General features: G+C 42.6%; 1 protein-coding gene across 2 annotated transcripts in view; it reads left to right on the top strand.

Annotated features, from left to right (window-relative positions):
• Positions 1-23,467, top strand: part of RNGTT (RNA guanylyltransferase and 5'-phosphatase) — a 457,144-nt gene that overhangs the window by 146,073 nt on the left and 287,604 nt on the right. For both annotated transcript variants that reach the window (XM_074948099.1, XM_074948098.1), the window contains exon 10: positions 6,101-6,172. In XM_074948099.1, the coding sequence (XP_074804200.1) occupies positions 6,101-6,172 (72 nt within the window). The remainder of the gene's footprint in view (positions 1-6,100; positions 6,173-23,467) is intronic.

The raw sequence follows: 23,467 nt of genomic DNA, 5'->3' as shown, positions 1-23,467 counted from the left end.
CAAATGTATTGATTTTTGAATAAATTGTAGTTGGCATGTGTCATAAATATAAAGGGAAGGGTAACCACCTTTCTGTATACAGTGCTATAAAATCCCTCCTGGCCAGAGGCAAAATCCTTTCACCTGTAAAGGGTTAAGAAGCTAAGGTAACCTCACTGGCACCTGACCCAAAATGACCAATGAGGGGACAAGGTACTTTCAAATCTGGAGGGGGGGGAACAAAGGATCTGTCTGTGTGAAGCTTTTGCCGGGAACAGATCAGGAATGCAGCCTTCCAGCTCCTGTGAAGTTAGTATGTAATCTAGCTACAAATGCGTTAGATTTCCTTTTGTTTAAAGACTGGTAAAATAAGCTGTGCTGGATGGAATGTATATTCCTGTTTTTGTGTCTTTTTGTAACTTAAGGTTTTGCCTGGAGGGATTCTCTGTGCTTTGAATCTGATTACCATCCTGATTTTACAGAGGTGATTCTTTTACCTTTTCTTTAAATAAAATTCTTCTTTTAAGAACCTGATTGCTTTTTCATTGTTCTTAAGATCCAAGGGTTTGGGTCTGTGTTCACCTATACCAATTGGTGAGGATATGATTATCAAGACTTCCCCAGGAAAGGGGGTGTAGGGTTTGGGGGGATATTTTGGGGGAAGACGTCTCCAAGTGGGCTCTTTCCCTGTTCTTTGTTTAAATCGCTTGGTGGTGGCAGCGTATCAGGATTTTAACCTAAGCTGTTTCCCAAGGCAAGAAAGAAATCTGTGCCTTGGGGATGTTTTAACCTATTCTGGTAAGAATAAGATTAGGGGGTCTTTCATGCAGGTCCCCACATCTGTACCCTAGAGTTCAGAGTGGGGAAGGAACCTTGAGAGCATGTCTCTTAATTTTAAACTCATTGTTAACATTTTATGAATCTGGTGAGAGGGTACTGATTTGAGGAGTTCACATGTCTTTTGAAAGATAAAGTCAACAGATCACAATTTTCACAAAATAAAATTTTATTGAGCAGTAATAAACAACATAAATACTTCTAAAAAGATGTAAAACGACTAAAAAAGTACAAGAGGCTGCTTGCCCTGGGATGAATTACAGCTCAGTATAAGTGTAGTCACAGTAGTTCTTCTTATTTTCCATTGGGATTCAGTGAAAGGCATACTGTGGCAGGCTATGCTGGTACTTTGGGGGTAGGGTGACCAGATGTCCTGATTTTATAGGGACAGTCCCAATTGTTGGGTCTTTTTCTTATATAGGCTCCTATTACCCGCCACGCCCGTGCTGATTTTTCACACTTGCTGTCTTGTCACCCTATTTGGGGGGCATTGGGGTGTGTGCGTACAACCTAGGAAGAAAGAATTGTCCATGAAGTGCCATGGCTGCTGGGGTGTAAGTCTGTGGGTATTTTCCTTGGTAGTGCTTTGAAACATCTGAGTTTGAGGAGCTGTATGTTGTCTCGGTGCACTTCCTTATGTATCTCTCAGTCCTTCTACGTTTCCTCAAGGAAGAGCTCCCTACACTCCCTAGTTTTGTGTGCCCTGGCCTCAGAGATCTTGAGCAGATCAGAGAATTTGTCCTCCTTTGTTCTTTTATTCCCCCGCCCTTATTAAGGGAAGTCTTTAAGCAGGTATGGAGGATAACCTAGCCGAGGCTGCTGATAAGCAACCAGACAGAGATTGCTAGGTTTAAAGGGTTAGCAGACAGGAAATAAGTGTTACAACTGCCTAAAATGTTATCAGAAAGATCTTCATAAAAATATGAAGTGATCAGACTGGCTGCCATTTGCTTCAGGACTGTTCAGCAGCTCCCAACATGGTGAGTATATTGCCATTCTTTTAAAACCCTCTATTCATGAGGGGTCGGGAGTCCTGGGGAAGTATAGGGATAGTGTAGTAAATACTGCTAAATTTATTACAGGCAGTGATCATTCTGACTGATGTCTTGTGGTGCACCAAAGGCTCAGAGAAGGTGTTACAGATTTAAAGGATCTGTGTTGTGCTCTGGCCTGTAGATAGTCTGCTGGGAATGCCCTTGTAGTGTGCCAGACCCCCAAATGGTCACACTCTTCCATAAGAGTAGGCCACATGGCCTCAGAGACTGGGCATCAGGGCTCTAGCACTCCTGTTTCTCACTGTGAGCTCTGTCCAGCAAGTCTGACTGAAGGAGACTCCTGTTCAGAGACTTTTACTCCCTTCAGGAATCCGTGCACTTCATTCAGTATTTGCGGTGATTCCAGTCAGCCTTTTCAGAACAGAGTAGGGTTTATTAGTCAACTGAAATACAGCACTTGGAAGTCCTTAGGTTAACATAGAGAAGCAAAAGTTAACACCAAGTTCAGACTAGCTACAACCAGGGTGCCATCCAGCCAAGGTGCTGTCAAATTCATTTTGGCTTCGCTGCTCTCTGTTCTTTTGCCTGTGTCCCCCAGGTGAGAATTTCTGTGACTCTGTGAGCCCATTTCTTATCACAGCCTCTGGGTACCTCTCAGTCCATCATCGTCCTGTTGCAAAGTCATGCTGAGTTCATGTGTTCTGCTTGCCAGAGTCTCCCATTGTGAAAAGTCAGTAGTGCAGTCACTGGGGCTCCCATTGTCTTTCCAGATCCTCCATTGATGGTTTGGTTCCACTCAGTGCTTATTGACCCATTCGTGTCACCCCAGACAAGTGATACAAACATCTCATTTCTCTTGCAGTGCCCCAGGAACGTTATTTTAACATGTCTGCACCCTCTGGATAGCAATACCAAGCCAAATGAGTCACTGCTATGCATAGCATTGATAAAAATATTACAGAAAATTCCCACATTCGTCACTGAAAGGCAGCTCGATGTTGCCTGGGCCCATATGCTGCCAGTGTCTTCACGGTGATGATGTCACTAGAGCTTGTTGCAGAGGCGTGGGAAGGTGTCTTGCCCCACCGGGAGAAACCAGGCTGCCCTTCCCAGAAATGTACAGGCAAAAATCAAAGAATATTTGCTTGAAAAATTTGCTTGAAATTGCTCCAGAGGAGAAAAGGGATGTCCAGGCCAAAATAAATCAGAAACTGCAAGTGGAGAAGGGTTGTTGCTGCTGCCTAGTTCTGGGAGCCAGTAAAAAGCCAAGCCTACCAAGCCAGCAACATACCATTTCTACCTCTCTCTATTCCTGAATCAAAGCACAATGCATAATTAATTTGTTTTGTACTTGGATTCTCGGACTGGAAAACCAAAGCACATATTTAGTCTATAGTTGTATTCATAAAAATCCTGTAGTAAGAATGCTCAGTTACTGAATTGCTTACACGGATTCTTTTTATTTGAATGCTCAGGTATCTGTTTCAGTGTGTTTCTTTTTCTGTTTACAATGCACAGATTTATATTTGCATTATTATGTTCCTAGAATTCCTTTCTGCCTTTGTGATATTATTGACATGAACTGTGAACGTATAGATCATTGTTGCAACCAAGGTCCTGTAGTGGCACCAAATCTTGTATAAAGGGGGTCAGATAAGGTGTCTAAGACAAGATTATGGTTTGCTGGTTATGATTATGCTATCTGTATGTATGTATCATTTTTGTATTTAAAGTTATAAGTATTGGCTCTATCCTGTCTGTATTTCAAACTTATGGTATACTTCTGGGTGACACCCCAGACAATTTGGTGTCAGCAGTGCCTAGCCTGCTTGATGGCCCATTAAAGACGATCAGCTATACAACTGACCCACTGAGAGAAGGCAGATAGACCTTGTGACTCAGCAAGGTATGCAGGGACATGCTTATGGACAGAACTCTAAGGTTTTTCTATGCCATGTGCTGGATAGCTTGTCTTTGGAACAAAGAAAGCAGAGACCACATGGCAAGAGACTAGAAAAGACTGCTGCAGCTTCTCCATCTTGTCTTCAAACCTGCTTCTTGCCTCTGGAGGGACTTTGCTACAAACTGAAGCTCTGAACAAAGGACTGAATGACCCATCATAGAATATCAGGGTTGGAAGGGACCAACCCTCAAACCACTGAGCTATCCCTCCCCTTGTGGATGTACTCCAGAGACTTGATTTGAACCTGCAGTTTATTCCATCACTGCTACAAGCCTGAACCAAGAACTTTGCCATTACTGTATGTAGTTGATTCCATTTAACCAATTCTAGCTCTCATCTGTATCTTTTTCCTTTTATGAATATACCTTTAGATTTTAGATTCTAAAGGACTGGCAACAGTGTGATTTGTGGGTAAGATCTGATTTGTATATTGACCTGGCTCTGGGGCTTGATCCTTTGGGATCGAGAGAATCTTTTTTCTTCTACTGAGGTATTGGTGTTCATAACCATTCTTCCACATAATGAGAGGCACTGGTGGTGATACTAGGAAACTAGAGTGTCTAAGGAAATTGCTTGTGTAACTTATGGTTAGGCAGTGGGGTAAAACCGAAGTCTTCTCTGTTTTGCTGGTTTGGTTTGCCTTGGTGTGCAAAGGAACTCCAGCCTTGAGCTGTAACTGCCCTGCTTTAAGCAATTTGTCCTGAATTGGTACTCTTAAGTTGGGTCCCACCAAAGCCAGCATAGTTACAGCCTGCCTGCCAAAAGCGTGCATTTGGGAATATGTTTGGCTTGTGTGTAGTATTCTGTCATGTTTTGCACTGTGTGTTCTTACAATAAACTTTGATACTTCAAAATGAATTGGTCTGTTCCCTGGCTGAGAGTGTGACCACCATTCTGAGAGAGGGGAGGGGAGTGGGAACAGTGTGTGTGAAGTTTTGGGGACTGTGAAGAAAATTGTTTTTTTGGGCTGTTTTTTTTTTAAAGGCATTAATTACACCTATCTGATCTCCCTTCCCCTCCCCCAGTGGTTTCTGTCTCTAGGCTCATCTGGATCAGGTTTAGCTGGGTTGCAAAGAGCTCTTGGCTATCTGACAGGTTTGCCTTCTCTGTCCTCAGTAAGCTGTCAATAAGTTCCCGGCCAATGGGAGCTACAGAGCTAGTGCTCTGGGTGAATGCAGCGCACAGAGCTGCCTGGCCATGCCTCCACGTAGGAGCTGAGGGAGGGGAATGTTGCCACTTCCAGGGGGCCCCTCCAAGGTAGGCGCCGTCCCACCCCGTCCCATGCCCCAGCCACTGTCCCCCTCCAACACCCAAACTCCTGCTGTTGCGGAGGTGGGGGAAAGAGGCGCGGTGGCCCTAGCCCCAGCAGTGGCTGGTGCGACTGGTTCAGGGGCTGCCTGAGCTGCTCAGGTGGTCCCCGGGCCGGGGCACCAGCTGTGCAGAAATCACAGAAAGTCACGGAATCCGTGACCTCCATGACAAACTCGCAGCCTTAGCCATGTGTCCTCAGTAAGAGACAGACACCAAAACGATTCTAAGATGGGGAGGTGAGAAAAGAAATATAGAAGGTTGCTTAATTTAGTGTGGAGAGATGTATGTATTTTTGACTCTGGTCTAATTAGCTGCAAATGTTAATTTGGACTGGTAGTCATATGAAATGTGCTTCAGAGGCACAAACGGAAACATAAAGCTCTGCCTTGATTCATGGGACTTAAACACTATGTGGAATACTTCATTTAAAGGAGCCTTATTGGTTAGTGAGGGATAGTAATTAATACATAAATAACATTTTTGAGTACACTCTGCTGTCTGTATAATCAGAAAAATGTTAGTGTTGTTAAATCATCTGATCTGAGCAAACCAAGCCCCCAAAAATAAAAAAGTTCGGTCTTTAATGGCCACTGTGCTTATACGTGTATGAGAGATTTTTCAGATGTGCCTAAGTGATTTAGGATTACAATTCCACAATCTTCCAAAATGACTTTCAATAGGATCACATACTTTAAGCTAAGTAACACATTTTGAGACTGGTGAAACACTGAAGCACAACAGTTCCAGCTCAAAACAGTGTGTCATAACACTGATTTGCCTTGGTTTTGTTGAGAACTTTATATGTCACACTTCAAACATGAAGAATATTTTTATTACACTTGTAAACTCCTGTAAAAATATGCTTGATAATAGAACTTTGGACAGAGCCTTGTAACAGTACTGGTCAGCATTGCTACAGTCCGTAGATGTACTGGATGTAAGTATATTGTGAGACTTTTATATTATTCTTGAATTGCAAATATTAAGGGAATGTTATCTTTCTTTTTCTTTTTAGGAAATGATCATTGACAAAGTAAATGGACAAGTCGTTCCTCGGTACTTGATATATGACATTATTAAATTCAATGTAAGTACCTTTTTTAAATTACTACTTTTTAATTAGTAGTTATTGACTAAAATAAAGACAGAAATTATGTTTGCATTGTTAAGAGCCAGAAAGCACACTTTCATACCCAAAGTGGTTGGGCAATGTGCAATCCAGGTGACAGCAGTACAGGAGAAGTGAGATTGAAAGTATCCTGAATCAGGCAAAGCACAATTGAAAGCAGCCTCAGTAATGCTACTTGCTTGGTCAATAGAGACTTGATATGTTGCAAAGACTATATGAGAGAAGGCTGAGGGTTGTCTGAAAACCTCTGCAAAATACTGTTCAGAAACTGCTTCTTTCTACAGCAGATATGAACTTGGTTTGGCCATGGTGGTAATAATTTAGTATTATTCCTCTGCAGATCTGTTGATAGATAAACAATATATTTACAGCTTAGTTTATCATTTATACATTTAAATACTGAAGAATTTTTTTTGCAAGCTTAAGAGATGGCAAAAATATTTAGTGTACATGTTACTTTCTGATTCTCTCTTAATTTGATTGGGATGGTTACGTATAGGTTAAAGAGAAAACATCCTTTCAGGCTTACGTTAGCAATGATGAGGAAATCACATAGCTGAATTGAAAGCTCTACCAGTAGTCCTGGTTTGGCTGGGACCAAACAGTCTCAGCTAATGTCCTAGTACTGTTTTCACCTATAAGGGTACGTCTACAAAGGGCTAAAAGACCAGTTGCTGGCCTGGGTTAACCGATTTAGGCTTGTGGGGCTCGGGCTGTGGGGCTAAAAATTTCTGTGTAGACGTTTGGGCTAGGGCTGGAACCCAAGCTCTGGGACCCTCCACTCTTGTAAGGTCTCAGAAAACAGGCTCTGGACCGAGCCCAAGCATCTACACTGTGCTCTGGAGCTGAAAAGAATCACGAACACGCTTACCCGGTCCAGCTGCATTTTTTTTTAATCTCTGTATAGATGTAGCCTGAGAGTCTTCCATGCTAGGGCACTACATTTGTCTCTGCAGTATTGTTGGTCTGGGCTACTGCTGGCATGATCTCTCTCATCTGGGCTGCCAGTAGGTGAGCTGGGTTGATGCCGTGGTAGTGGATCCTTGTCCAGGTGGGGGAACAGAGAGTAGGAAGGGGGTTAAGCAGCAGCAGTATAGCTTTGAAACACACTGCACCTTCTTGGCTGCTCAGTGACCCTTCCTTCATATTCTTCTTTTAGATGTAGGCAGCTGCTTCTCAGTTCTGTAACGTGCAGCTGCTTCTCATAAGATCATATGTGCCGAGGCCAGGCAGAGGCAGAAATCAGTCCCAGGGACCAGAAAAAGGAGCTTTTGAGTAGTGGGGAGAGGAGGAAGGAGGGGAAAATGGGTAAGCCATTGTGGAGAGCTATGGGAGCAACTGCAGAGTCATAGCTAAGAAGAAACAATGTGGGTGAAGAGAGAGCAGCTTTCAAAGGGATTTTTCAAATAAACTAGAGGTTTAAAAGACACTAAAGGGTCTTGTGTGTTGTCTTAGTAATTTTTTTTTCTTGTTCTCTCATGATCTAAGAAAAATAACCTTAAAATCACCATAATGTACATAGAACTATCAAATGGCTGGGATCTGTTGGCCCTGAGACCTCCAATTAATTTGAAGAGTTGTCCTTGGCAAAATGTTTCCCATGTTGGCACTTATAATTGAGTGGGTTTTGCATTGACTGGTTTGTGTTACACTTGTGAAAGAAAATTAGTGCTAAGAAAAAGGCCCCAGCAAAACATATTAATGTATTTAATAATTTTTGTGAAGTAATTTAAATAATTGTATGAAAACAGAGCATAACACTAAACTGTAGTTAAATATTCCACAAAAAATACAGTAATATGGTGGTCACTTATATTTCAGGGAATTTGGGAGAATACACTTTTATTGTAATAGTCCTGTGTATAATATTAACAGTTGTTCTGATTCTAAGTCACCTAAATGGAATGTTAATTTATCCTGGTGCTATTTAGGTCTCTCCCCAAAACTCCTCCCTCCATCCGCATGCTCTCCACCACCTACCATACACATACAATTGAGGTAGTAGTGGTTGAGATGATCTGTACATAACTGGATGGCATAAAGTGGGAATATTGAAGGAAGATTAAGATTTGTCTTGTATAGAGATGTTTTCCCATCTGTATTGAGAGAATGAATGAGTGGCAGTGTGGGGATCGTTGCATTACTTATTGTATAAGTGGTCAGTCCTACTGAAACAAAGGAAGGCCTTGATTGAGTTGTGTGCATGAACACTGTAAAAAACAAACAAAAACCCCCCCCAACAACCCTGTTTTTTCCTTTCAATTTAAAGGGGTACTGAGAAGTTTTATGCCTATATTAGCTATTCTTCTTGGAGTGCTTGTTCATGTCAATTCCAATCAGGTGCGTGCACACATGCGTGGCATGGCAGCCAGAAGATACTTTCCCTAGCAGTATCCATCAGGTTGGTCTGGGCGCCCCCTGGAGTGGCCTCATCATGGCGCTCAATATAGGGCCCTACCGACTCGCCACCCCCTCAGTTCCTTCTTACTAACAGTGACGGTTAGCTGGAACTTCCCCTTACTCTTGTCGTGACAATCTCATTTGGCAATCTGTGTATATAACATCTCCCCACTGTATTTTCCACTGTATGCATCCGATGAAGTGAACTGTAGCTCACGAAAGCTTATGCTCAAATAAATTTGTTAGTCTCTAAGGTGCCACAAGTACTCCTTTTCTTTTTGTGGATACAGACTAACACGGCTGCTACTCTGAAACCTGTATATAGAGACAACACCATGGCGATATTCTATATCAACAAACGGGGGAGCACGCTCCTCTCCCCTGTGCCTAAGGGACTTTTGTGTAGCTCACTTGATACGCCTGCAAACATCGTACCTCCCAGGAATACAGAGCGAGTTGGCGGACCGTCTCAGCAGGTCTTTTCATGGCCACGAGTGGTCCCTACACTTGGATGTGGAAAACTCCATCCTCCAACGATGGAGCTGTCTCCAGATGGACCTGTTTGCCACATGACACAACAGGAAGTGCCAGCAGTTTTGCTCCTTCCTGAATCACAGGCTGGGCTCCATCGCGGGTGCCTTCCTCCTCGCATGGAAAGGCAGTCTTCTCTATACATTCCTGCCCGTCCTTCTCGTTGACAAGGTGCTCCTCAAGATACGGAGGGAAGGGGCTTCAGTGATATTGATAGCTCCAGCCAGGCCTCACCAACATTGGTACACATCTCTCCTGGAAAGTCCGTGGAAGCCCCAGTCACCTTGCCGCTCCTCCCGGACTTAATAACTCAGGATCACAGCCATCTCCAGCACCTGAACTTTGAGTCGTTGCACCGCACAGCTGGAATCTCCATAGCTGAACCGCATGGAGCTCTCCTGCTTGGAGCCAGTTAGACAAGTCCTTCTTTGTGGTAGGAAATCCTCCACCAGGACTACCTACCTTGCCAAGTGGAAAAGATTCTCAATCTGGTCGGCGCAGCGTCATTTGTCCCCGATGCTCACCTCTATGCCACTCATACTGGACTACCTTCTCCATCTCAAGCAGCAGGGACTGCCCTTGTCGTCAATAAGGGTGCACTTGGCCACCATCTCTGCTTTCCATCCAGGCACAGAACACCAGTCGGTGTTTGCCAACCCTATGCTCAGCCGTTTCCTGAAAGGTTTCAACAGGCTATATTCGCATGTCCAACAACCAGCCCCAATCTGGGACCTCAATCTGGTCCTTTCTAAATTGGTGGGTCTGCCCTTCGAACCGCTGGCGACTTGTTCCCTGCTCTATCTATCATACAAGGCGTTTCTGGTAGCAGTAATCTCAGCCAGGAGGGTGTCTGAGCTCAAAGCCCTAACATCAGAACCTCCTCATACTGTATTCTATAAGGACAAGGTTCAGCTCAGGCCACATCCAGCTTTCTTTCAGAAGGTTGTCTTCCAGTTTCACATCAACCAGGACATCTTCCTCCCCGTGTTCTATCCTAAGCTGCACTCGAGCGGCAGGGGGCAGAGGCTTCGCTCATTGGATATCCGCAGAGCACTAGCCTTTTACACTGAAAGAACAAAACCTTTTTAGGAAGTCCTCTCAACTGTTTTTGGCCGTGGCCGACAGGATGAAGGGTCTTCCAGTTTCCTCCCAATGAAGTTCGTCATGGATCACGTCCTGCATCCGTGAATGCTATAACCTGGCAGAGGTGCCTGCCCGTCTGCTCACAGTGGACTCCACTAGGGCTCAGGCTAATTCAGCAGCATTCCTGGTGCAAGTTCCGACCCAGGAAATATGCAGAGTGGTTCGCCATACATACTTTCACCGCACATTATGCAGTTACCCAGCAGGCCAGAGACGATGAGGCCTTCAGTAGAGCAGTGCTCCATCCAGTGGACAGCTCCAACCCAACCTCCTGAACTTAGGCTTGGGAGTCACCTGATTGGAATTGACATGAACAAGCACTCGAAGAAGAAAAAACGGTTACTCACCTTCTCATAACTGTTGTTCTTTGAGATGTGTTGTTCATGTCCATTCCAATACCCACTCACCTACCCCTCTTTCGGAGTAGCCGGCAAGAAGGAACTGAGGGGGTGGCGGGATGGTAGGGCCTTATATTGCGGGCCATGATGGCGCCACTCTAGGGGGCGCCTGGACCGACCCGACTGCTAGGGGGTAAATCTTCCGGCTGCCGTGCCTGTGCACGGACACACCTGATAGGAATGGATACGAACAACACATCTTGAAGAACAACAGGTACAAAAGGTGAGTAGCCATTTTTTCCTGAAATGGCCATCATGCTTCCTATTCATTATTGATACTAGTACTTTTGGTTCTGAAATGTCTTTTGCAACTCTGTCAAAGTTCATCTGTGGGAGAAAATATTAAATATTTTAGACACTTCAAATGGTAACATGTTGGGCATTTTGAAGTGTTTTAGCTTTTACAAACTATGGGGTTGATTCTGCAACACTTAAAATTATTTTCTGACTAAGGAACTCTACTATCATGGAGCTAGGCCCTACTCATTGTGAATGAGAGTGGCAGAATCAGGCCCTGTACAGTATAACTAGGGTTTGTGTTAGGGAGAATGTTAATTAGGAATCAAACTTTAATAGTTTAAAATCAATGTTTTAGTCAATGTAACTTGCAGAATGTAATTCTTAGCATTCTCTGGGATAAGTGGTAGTTTTCTGAAAGTTCTAAAATATTCTAAGATTTGAAAAAGAGCAAAAATTGTGTTTGTAATATTATGACCATTGTGTTCTCTTCTCTAAAAAACTTTTTCTCGTAATGCTATCTCTTATGTTCTCTGCCCTGTCTATGTTCTGTCCTTCACTTTGTCTATCTCTCACACATTTTCTATTGTTTTTCCCTACATTCTGTGTTTATTCTCCTTCACTATGTGTAGTGTTTGCCCGCTCTTATTCTGTGCTCTTGTCTGTCACTCACTACTATGGTTTCTTCCTTTCCCATTCCTTCCTTTATGGTCGCTTTCCCCTGTCTGGTCTTGCCTTCCTTTTTTGTTTGTTTGTTTCTCTCTTCTGCCTCTGTTGTGGTATATTCACAGAGTTTTAACAAAGTGAAGCTTTCTAGAAGCGTAATCTCTGATGTATTAGATAGAGGTGTTGAGGTGATGGGCTCCGATTAAACATGAAGGAACCAAATTACTGACCATGAAAATGAGTGGGTTTTTGTCAGGGCTTTAGTTGTGGGGAAAGGCAGCAGATACTGAACTGCACTTGAGTTGCACTGTAAATGCTGTCATTTTGTTTGGATGCACTAAGAATCAGGGAGGAATTTATTATGAAGTATTGCAGTTTCAGTGTCAAGGACAAATAAGAGAATGTGTTATCAGTTTGAGCACAAGCAGGACTTCAGCTGAAAGAGGTTATTAGCAGTGACCATACTGTAGAGATTAAAAAGCACAGCTGCCTTTTTGCTAATTCTAGAAGTTTTAATTACAGAAATGGGCAAACTAGAATGTTTGGCTTGGCAAGAGTGATCAGTATAATTTTATCACTGAGATGTGTGGTGTGGAGTAACTATAAAATCAAAAGAAACATGGTAAATCCTCTCTTTATGGAATACAGTTGGGTGGGAGGATCTTAGTTACATATTATAGTGGAGTGCCAGGTCTGCTATAAGGTTGTGTATTGCTTTCTCCTTAAAAGGTCAATATTATAAGTGCTCTAAAATCCAAGTGCTTGCTTGGATTGTTTGAAAATTGTTGCCTCTTGGAGGTGCGGTGTAGGGTTGGTGTTCCAAATTTGGGTTAGAACAAGATACAGCTACTCAAAATCACCTGCTTGTTACTTTTTTGTTTGTGCACATGAGGGGCTCAAACTGTGTTTCTACTCCTCAAATTGACCTCAGCTGCTTGGGATTTATTTCAGTTAGTGCACAGCACCCACTGTCCCGGTGGGAAATCAAGATTGCAAAAGTTACTAAAGGTAAAGTTTATAAATCCAGGTCGGCACAAGCTAAACTGATGTGGTCATGTGTGTAATGTGCATGTACAGCAAGACTAGGACTCTGTTAACTGCTTGAGATTTTCCATGTGGTCTGTTACCACAAAGTTGGGTGGTTTTAGGGCTTGGCTACATTTGCGAGTTACAGCGCAATAAAGGAGCCCCGGGTACACTAGCTCACTACCCGTCCACACTGGTAAGGCCTGTAGAGCACTCTGACTCTGCAGCTACAGCGCTGCTGGTACTCCCACCTCGGCAAGTGGAATAACATTTGCTGCACCCCTGCTGGAGCGCTGCAGCGCCAGTGTGGACGAGGTGTTGCATTACTGCGCTCTGATCAGCCTTCGGAAACATCCCATAACCCCCTTAAGTCAAGTGGCCACTCATGTCATTGTTTTTGAATCACTGTAGGAATGCGGATATGCCCTTTGAAAGCTCCATTTCTGACAGCCAGCATGCTTATCTGCTCCGAGACACAGCAGCCATTAGTGTGGAATGCTGTATGTGAGAGAAAGAGAGAGAGGTGGGGGGGGGGGGAGTCTGCTGCTGTCTGAACTTACAAGACAGCATGCTGACATGCTCTTAGACCCCAAAAACCCACTCTCTCCCCCCACATACACACAACACACTTCACCCCACCCCCCCTTTTGAAAAGCACATTGCAGTCACTTGCATGCTGGGATAGCTGCCCATAATGCACCGAACCCAGTGCAGCTGCAAGTGCCGCAAATGTGGCCATGCCAGTGTGCTTGAAGCTGTCAGTGTGGACAGACTGCAGCACTTTCCCTACTGCGCTCTACGAAGGCTGGTTTAACTCAAAGTGCTCTACATCTGCAAGTGTAGCCATGCTCTAAGGTGAAATGCTGGGATAATTGAATCTGAGCAACACCCATGCACTGCAAGTTTGTGCCCTAACTGGTAGCAGTTGAATGTGTCTTGAGCATCTTCCTTGTTCTCTGTCTGAATTGTGTTTTGTTCTGAGATCCTGACTGAAGTTTTGTCCTGAGATCCTGGTTTAAGAGTGATATTTTAAGGTGCTCTAAAATTCACATGCAGACTTTGATTTTACTTCTGAAATATTGTCAAGGCAGTTGTCATTAATTGAAGAGAGGGAAGATAGCTTGATGTAATCATGACTCACATTCTTTGTTCAGTTTCTGAACAGTGGAGCTGAGTGTGATCAGAGGAAAACGAGTTGCTGCATCACTTGGTCAAGGGGTTCCTGATACACAGCCCCCTAACTTGAACTGCTCATAACATTTTTCAATTCTTATAACTTTTTTTGGTGCAGCATGGGTGTGTGTGTGTTGGAGCAGTCAGTTGAAGAGGTGGTGTGAGGCAGTGCTTGGGAAGGTGCAGAGTGGCAGCTGTGGCTGTTTGCCAGCCTTTGTTCCTTACGTCAATGCTTGGGCACAACTTAGATGATAACCCTTATTAATGTACGTGATCATCCAAACACCATTTTTTTGAAAACCCAGTTTGGTGATTAAAGATTTGATGAAGAATAGGGATTCCAAAGTAGTAATTTTTCTACAATCCCTGGATGAATAAGGATTTGTCCTTAAAGGGACCTTTTGCTCTCTGGGAGCTCAGAAGTGCTAACAGAGCAGAACAATGAGGGGTGAAAAGTTGGGCTCCTTCCCCATTGATGACATTCTTGGAGAATGGAACCACCTGTGCCCCACCTTCCCCCAGTTCCTCCCAGTGGCTCAGTCACAGCTACAGCAGGGCAAGGGAGGGGTATCCAGGGCTCCCCTTCCTCCACTCTTCACGGATGAAAGGAAGGAACCCAGAACTCTCCACCTTCCTCATGCTGTCTCCAGCAGCAAGAGAAGGGGCTCCAGACTCACTATTCCCCTTGTTGTTGTTGCTGCTTCTAGGGAAAAAATGGCAGGTCAGAGCAGTGCATGAGAGTGTGGGGAAGGAAGGAAGAGAGCAGAACTGCAGTGGGGGATGTGGGCAGGATCTTGGGTCTCCCCCCTGAATTTCCCCCCATTTCTTTTCCTCCTCCAAAACATACTCCCATAATGCTGACATTGGGGTGGGGAGTTGGCAATGAGCATGTTCATTTTATGGCACTGACACACAATGCTAGGGTGGTGTGGGGAACTGAGAACAGGCATGCTTAGTGCATGGCACAAATATACAACAAGGAGCTGGGAATGGGTACGTTTGGTGCATGGCACTGAGATTGTATTTGGAAACGGAGCAGGCACCATGGGGAGAGCTGGGCTGTGGCACATAGGGATGTGGAAAAGTATTTTTATAAAAACAAGGAAATTAAATGCCCAAAACTTCAACAGAGTTAAGAGTGCCCTTTGGTGTCTTGTGCCCTTTCAGAATGTTGAGTTCAGCTACACTCAAAGCTCTGAAACATGATGGATAAAAATTGATTACATTTTCTTTTAATAAAAAAGGATTTTTATTTAAATTGTTTTTTAAATTTAAATAAAATACAAGTTGATTTTTTCAAAATTTAAACCCATTGAAAATTAAATTTAAATTTATGACAGTGGATGTTAACTTACTGTAATATATTAAAATAAATTAAATAAAATTCAAGTAGTATCTGTTTGTTGCCAAGTTTTAAAGAAAGTCATACTGATGTATTAGTGGAGGTCACTGGCTAGGCATCCAGAACCTGTATTTGTTGAAGTGCAAAACTGGCTTTTGACAGTATTACATTCTTCTTCATTTCATTCTTCTTTATTTCAATTTATTTAACTGGTTTGTTAAACAAAGAAACCAGTTGGGAGTTAAAAAAGCAGGAAAGCTTGTATTCCTTTTCTAATCTATGAATAAGAACTAGGTGTAAGAGGATGAAATCTACTAGTTCTAAAAACTTGAACAACGTGATGATCAGAAACAATCACTTCAGTACAATCACTTCAGTTCACTAACTACAGATAATGCTTCCTTTATTTGAAATGCAAAACATGCTTTGATAAACTTTTTCTTACATGTCCAGCACAACCTTAACTCTGTGGTAACGAGTTTTTGAACATATAATAAGGGAACATATAATACTGGTGACTGACATCTGCAGGCTGAATGCAGCACACACAGTGTCTCTTGAAATCTGTGGCTCCCTTGTCTCCAGAGTCACTGAATACCAGAATTATTGCTCTCTTTATGAACAATCAAGAAGTTTCTGCAGATCTCCTGTAGAGACTGTAACTGTTATATTGTATTTATTCTTAAAGCCATCTGTTGTTCAAAGTGCAAACCTGGGAAAAGCAAAACAAAACAAACTTTGTATCAGTTCTTAGCTTCACTCTAGTGCTTAATTTGTAATGAAAGGGCTGCCAGGGCTCAAGCAATTTGGTGCTGGTACTAAAGCAATTTTTTTTACTTTCATAACTGACGTGGCAAGCCCAGAAGTGCTGGGGCTATGAACTGCCAATCCTAGAGGTGCTGGGGCTCAGCACTGGCAGCTGCTGGCACAAATTAAGCATTACTTCTCTCAAATTGACAATTTAACTAACTGCCATTTTGAAAAGTTACATACTGAAATGGAATGTTGTTTTGAGGTGATTTACTTAATAGTAGCAACTGTGTGCCAGCAATCAGTCAATCGGGAATGGAAGTATGAGCCATTTTTCCATGTGCAACTGATATACATAAAAAGAACAAAGTGCCAGCTGGTGACTTGATGGAGCAATAAGGATTTTTTTTTCCAACTCATCATGGCAGCCTGTTCAGGCTGCAATCAGCTCTTCAGATGACTGTGGCCCAGGGATGGGGAAATGAGATAGGAATGAAGGGAACACAGAAGGAAGTGGAGCTGGAGGAGTTTAAGAATAAAAGGGGAAATATATGGGCATATAGGAATGGAGGGAAAAGAACGAAATGGAGGTAGAAGACAAAAAAGGGAAGTGGCAGATTAAGAGACAAAAAAATAGGATGGGATTGTGAGGGAAGAAAAGACACTGCTTTAAAATTAGCAAAGTGTAATGTATTTATACTGTGACAAATAAGTGTACTTTATCTGTTTCTTGTTCACATTAAATTGCTATGATGACTCATTAAGAGTAAACCACCAGCAGCTTCTTTCATTGTGTCTGCCTGTATTGGCGCTAAGAAAATATAGTTTGAACATGCCTGAAACCAATATACACTGAAGCTGTACCTATAGATGCTCTCGTAGGAGGTAGTCTTTGGAAAGGAATAATAATAAAAGCTTGGCTTTGTTATATCTGAGAGTCCAGTCTGGAAGTCCCTGGAAAAATAGAGAGACTAGCTCTCTTTTTGGATGCCTCCAAGATGAATTTTGTCCTGAATTCTGATCCTGACTAGCTATAGCTGCGAAGTAACTTGGTGGTGCCTCTGGAAACAATGGATGAACGTAAGAACGGCCATACTGGCTCTGACCAAAGGTCCATCTAGCCCAGTATCCTGTCTTTCGAGATTGTCCAATGCCAGCTGCCCCAGAGGGAATGAACAGAACAGGTAATGATCAAGTGATCCATCCCTTGTCTCCCACTCCCAGCTTCTGGCAAACAGAGGCTAGGGACACCATCCCTGCCCATCCTGGCTAATAGCCATTGATGGACCTATGCTCCGTGAACTTATCTACTTCTTGAACCCTGTTATAGTCTTGGCCTTCACAACATCCTCTGGCAAGGAGTTCCACAGGTTGACTGTTTGTCATGTGAAAAAATACTTCTTTTTATTTGTTTTAAACCTTCTGCCTATTAATTTCATTTGGTGGCTCCTATTTCTTGTGTTATGAGGGGAAGTATATAACACTTCCTTATTTACTTTCTCCACAGCAGTCATGATGGGTGTTGCCAAAAATTGGTTTATTTCTGGTTACCACTATTCCTGGGATGTTCAATCTCTATAGAAGCCTGTGCTAAGACTTCCCATTGTTTTTCAAAGGATCTTGGGGTAACGAAAAACAGATGATCCCTTAGGAAGACTAAAAAGTTGGAGGGAGGATTGAGTCAATTTCCCCTCAGTCTGACTTGTATCCTTATTTACTCTCCTCAATAGAATCCCCGTAAATAGAATAGGTTTTAGAATAGCAGCCGTGTTAGTCTTTATTCGCAAAAAGAAAAGGAGTACTAGTGGCACCTTAGAGACTAACCAATTTATTTGAGCATAAGCTTTCGTGAGCTACAACTCACTGCATCCAATGGAGTGAGCTGTAGCTCACGAAAGCTTATGCTCAAATAAATTGGTTAGTCTCTAAGGTGCCACTAGTAGTCCTTTTCTTTTTGTAAATAGAATAGGCTCCCATTGCTTCTTTCACCTCCATGAGCCCCTCACCTCCCCAAAAGCTAAAGAAGCTACAGAAGAGGCAAATAAGCCATCTTTAGCTTCAGATCCTCCAATAAATCTGCTTTGACTCCCACTATGCTCTCTGCCTCTCTTGATCCTCTCTGAAAACTTATCTCAGAGGGACAGTGGCACAGATTCATTCTGTATGTCAGGAAGAACAAGAAAGTGAGGAAGAACACTTGAAAATGGAAGAACACTTTGATACCAGCAATGATCTCTTCTTCACCAGATGAACTGATGAAGCCCAGCACTCTGAGGGTATATCTGCACAGCAGCTAGACACCTGTGGCTGGCCTGTGCCAGCTGATTTGCTTGTGGAGCTGGTTCACTGTTGTGTAGACTTCTGGACTTTGGCTGGAGCCCAAGCTCCGGGACCCTCCCACCTTGCAGAGTTCTAGAGCCCATGCTCCAGTCTGAGCCTGAAAATCTACACAGCGATTGAACAGTCCTGCAGCCAGAGCCCTGCAAGCATGAGTCAACTGTCACGGACCAGCAGCAGGTGTCTATTTGCTGTATACACGTACCCTGAAGGACTTGAGTGCTACTGTTTGTTCCTTGGGAGTCCACATGCCAACCCCTAAGAGACAGTGGGGTGGATGAAATCTATACATCTACCCATCAGACATCACATGGATGTCAGGGTGCAGGTTCCTGAGAAGTCATCTCATTCTTAAACTGGTGGAAGCACCTTTTCTAGGTGTGCAAAATATACCATTTTCTCTGCTTATACATACCATGATATTGGTGACTGATGCCTCCCTGCTTAAGTGTTGAGCTTACTTAGACCACCTACAGACCCAGGGCTTCTGGACTCTGAGTTACTTTCTCGTAAACATTCTAGAACTTAGAGCTGTTGATTAGCATGCTCAGAATTTCTTCCCAGGCAATGAGGACATTTAATCCAGGTGATATAGATAGATATAGATCATCCCCCACTCTGCCAAAAAACTTTGTCTCTGGAATTGGTGTGTTCATCACCAAATCACACAGTACTCTGTATCTTTCAGGCTTGCAGAAAGTCCTAGCATACTGGCTCAGCAGGCAATTCACAAGTGATCATGAATGGACTGTCAATGACTTGATCCTGCAGAGTGTATTTTATGGGTGGGGATACCTAACAGACCTATTTGCTTCAGATCTGAACAAGAAATGCCAAACATTTTGCTCAAGGTGGTCTTAGCCCAGGTTCCCTGTTTAGGTGCTTTCTTCCTTTCATGAACTTTAGGGGTAATGTATTTCTATCCACCAATCTCATTAATACTGAGGGTTCTAAGGAGTTTTAGACAGAATTTAGCAGTAATGATCATGCTCAGCTAGCTTTAGCTTGGCTCAGGTAGTTTTGGTATTTGGACCTAATTAACCTGTTAGCTCAACCCTCAGTAATGTTACCTGTCTTACTTGATGTGATCTCCAAGAATGAAGATCAGATTCAATATCTGGATCTAGCATCATTGTTTCTGACAGCGTAGGTGCTGGCTGGCTTACTACCATGGAAAGAAGCTGTTCAGCTGAAGTCCAGAATATATTGATGCTTACCAGAAAGGACTGCAGACAAATAGAAGAGGTTATCTATTTGGGCAGCTCGATGCTACCTGTCTCCCTTAGAAGTCCTGATTCCTGCTATTCTGGACTATAGCATACAGGGCTATCCATCAGCTTCATAAGAGCACATTTAGCAGCAATATCAGCTCATCCTCCTCCTGTCGAGGGTCACTCCATATTTTCCCAGTTCCTATATTCCTCAAGGGCCTTTTCCTGCAGTCCAGGAATTCACTCCTCCCTAAGACCTAAATATAGGCTTAGTATGGTTAATGGGACCTCCTTCTGAGCCCTAGCAATTTGTTCTCTATACCATCTATTTATGAAAATTGGTTTTTTAGTAGTTATAACATCAACACAGAGAGTGGGGGAAATTCAAGTCTTCATGGCTGGTCCACCTTATTTGGTGTTTCATAAAAAAATGTGACCCTTAGGTAACAGCTTAGATTTTTTACCAAAGATTGTTTCAGATTTTCCTCTGAATCAGGTGAATCAGCTGCCGGTTTTCTTTCTAAAGCCTCATTCCAATCAAGAAAATGAAATTGCAGAACCTTGATATGGTTAGGTCTCTTTCATATGACCTTGACAGAACAAATCAGTAGTTTCCTCAGGCTGGTTGTAGCATTGCAGACAGGTTGAAAGATCAGGCACTGTTCACCTAAAGACTGTCTAAATGGCTATCTAATTATATTAGATCAAACTGTGAATTAACTGGAGTAGATCCACCTTTGTAGGTTAAAGCCCACTCTACCATGCTTCTGGCATGTTCTGTGCCTTCGCTGAGACACATACTAATTTCAGAAATTTACAGGGCAGCTACATGGGAATCAGCCCACACTTTCATACAGCCTTAATTGAGGCTTCAGGATCTGACATCTGCTTTGGCAGAGCTGCCCTGAAATCATTATTTAAATAGGACTTCTAGCACCCACCTCCTGACTATGAGGACACTGCTTGCTCATTACCAGAAGTGGAGTCTGTGTGAATAATGCCTCAGAGAAGGAAGAATGGTTACTTACTCTACAGTAACTGTGGTTCTCAAGATGTTTTGTCCACAAGTATTCAATGATCTGCCCTCCTTTCCCACTTCTACAGAGTCCCATACTATCTGGATTATGTGTTAGCGAAGGAAGTGAGAGACGGTTGAGTTTGTGCTGCTCTCTATACCTCTTAGTGGTGGTGGGGAGCGGGGGGCAGGGTGTGACGTGAGGGCATCCAGGGCACAGGCATGGCTCCAAAGATATTGCTGGCCAAAGGAATCCAATCTTATGTGTATGTACCCTAGAAGTGGAATAGATGTGGACAACATGTATCAAAAACTGCAGTTACTGTACAGTTAAAAAAAAACTGTTCTTTTCCTTACTTGTGCAACAAAACGTATAGCTGTTGTACTTTGGGATCTAATTAATACATTCTTATAAAAGAAGTGAATACTACTTTTCTTTTCCTTTCTCACCCTGTAGCCTTTAAAATTTTTAAATCATAGCCAAGTTTTCATGAGAGCAGATTGGAATGGTAAGAATAGAATTAGCTCTTGAAAGGAAAGTGCTTGCAAATGTAATGTTTAAATAGCAGGGAGAATTTTACTTGAGTGTTCTTAAATCTGTATGTAAAATAGGATATTTAAGACAAATTTCTCTTCAAGTTGCTAATATGCATAAAGATGTGGTGGTTGCTATTCAGTAAAGTTTATCACTTGTAAACAGATGCTGTGTTGGTCATAAATCCTGTCCATAGCCATCACCCTTAGCAGGAGTTCATGCTTGAAGAATTTTTGTTTTTAAATCCGCATAAAATGTTACTATGTATTATTTTCCATTATAAACCTTATTTTAAAATAAGTTCACAGTACAAGCTGTCTCTCATTTGTTAGTCTATTAGTTAGTCTTATCTTAGAATTGCAGTGTGAAAATATTGGGGGCACAGTTCAGAAATCCAAGCACTTGTGAGCCAAATTCCATTATGTTTGCAGTTGCACTTGGATGCCAAAAAGCTTGTTCCTAGGTTTAATTCTGAAGCTCTTAGTTTTGTAGACACACACTATCAGTTTAAAAATTATATCTTTAGAAATGGCTTTCTTGCTAGTAACACCTTAGAAAAGGTGAATCCTGTTTTCAAATCAAATTTAGTTTTTCTCCATTTGTGTAACTTGTCTCTTGCCCAGATATTTGAGAATGGAGGCAGTTTGTGTATCCATCCGGGCAATTACCAGTCAATGGTGATAACATCTTACTGATGCTGTTCTGAAAGGCTGTATTTGCCTCTCCCATTCACTGTATATGGGCCATATCTGATAGTTAAAGTTGTTTATTTTATTATAGCACCAACAGTGCACTAGCAGCTCAATCCCAAAGACTCTCAGCTGCTTCTGCTAGGGTCACCATAGCTGCAAGTTCACCTGCTTTACAGTGCAGAATGTTGGAAGACAGCTACAGAGATCAGGGACTAATTATTTGATCTGGTGCAGCAACCTAACCTTGAGTAAATGGCCAAATAGTGCAGTATGTGTTAGTGCCCTCCCACTAAGGATGGGGGGAAAGGACAGGTTTGTGAAATGGGCAAAACTACAGATAAGAGAGCCAGGTGGAGTTTATGGGGGAGAGAATGGAGACCCCAAAATGGGGAGGAAGAAAGGGCATACAGGGATCTGGAGACAGAAGAAGTGAGAGGGACACATTAAGGGGAAGAGAACTTGGAGTCAGACAATCAGGTGGGCATTTGGGGAAGAATAAAATTAACACTGCGGGGGAAGGTGCATGAAGTTATTTCTCAGAGGCTTTCTAGGATGAGGTAGTATCTTGGAGCCCATCTAAAAATGTTACATTTATGTATTTTGATTTATGTAGAATGCATGCACCCAATATTTTTAAGCTGTACAAGCCACATAATACATATGATTAACGCACAAAAACTAACACACTCCCAGATTCCCTCAAAACTGATGTTTTTCCTACTGATGTTTAAACCTGGGAAGACATGCTTTGCAGTGTGACTTGGTGGAAGTGAGTTTGTTGAAGACCTTTAAATAAAAATGACCTAATAGTTTGAGAATTTTTCTTTGAATAGTAAGGAAGGAAGGAACCCCTTCAACAGTGGTCAAAATTAAACTTAAAATTTAGATATTAAAATAAGGAAACAGGAGGAAAAGGGAGAAAACTTCATATTGTGTAGAGTTTTGATAGGACAACTAATAAACAGGTTACACATGTAAATGTCAGAAAAACAGAAGTTTTAGACCTAAGCATGAGATAATGTAAGATTTTAACTGATGCTATCAACTGTCAGACTGACAAGGAAGATGAAAAGTAGAAAAGCATCAAGCTCAATATGTAAAAAGAAAAGGAGTACTTGTGGCACCTTAGAGACTAACCAATTTATTTGAGCATAAGCTTTCGTGAGCTACAGCTCATTTCATCGGATGCATACTGTGGAAAGTACAGAAGATCTTTTTATACACACAAACCATGAAAAAATGGGTGTTTACCACTACAAAAGGTTTTCTCTCCCCCCACCCCACTCTCCTGCTGGTAATAGCTTATCTAAAGTGATCACTCTCCTTACAATGTGTATGATGATCAAGGTGGGCCATTTCCAGCACAAATCCAGGGTTTAACAAGAACGTCTGGGGGGGGGGGGGGGAGGAAAAAACAAGGGGAAATAGGTTACCTTGCATAATGACTTAGCCACTCCCAGTCTCTATTCAAGCCTAAGTTAATTGTATCCAATTTGCAAATGAATTCCAATTCAACAGTTTCTCGCTGGAGTCTGGATTTGAAGTTTTTCTGTTGTAATATCGCAACTTTCATGTCTGTAATCGCATGACCAGAGAGATTGAAGTGTTCTCCGACTGGTTTATGAATGTTATAATTCTTGACATCTGATTTGTGTCCATTTATTCTTTTACGTAGAGACTGTCCAGTTTGACCAATGTACATGGCAGAGGGGCATTGCTGGCACATGATGGCATATATCACATTGGTGGATGTGCAGGTGAACGAGCCTCTGATAGTGTGGCTGATGTTATTAGGCC

Source organism: Natator depressus, chromosome 3 (assembly GCF_965152275.1).
Source record: "Natator depressus isolate rNatDep1 chromosome 3, rNatDep2.hap1, whole genome shotgun sequence".
NCBI lineage: Eukaryota > Metazoa > Chordata > Testudines > Cheloniidae > Natator > Natator depressus.
This window is presented reverse-complemented; position numbering and strand designations above follow the sequence as displayed.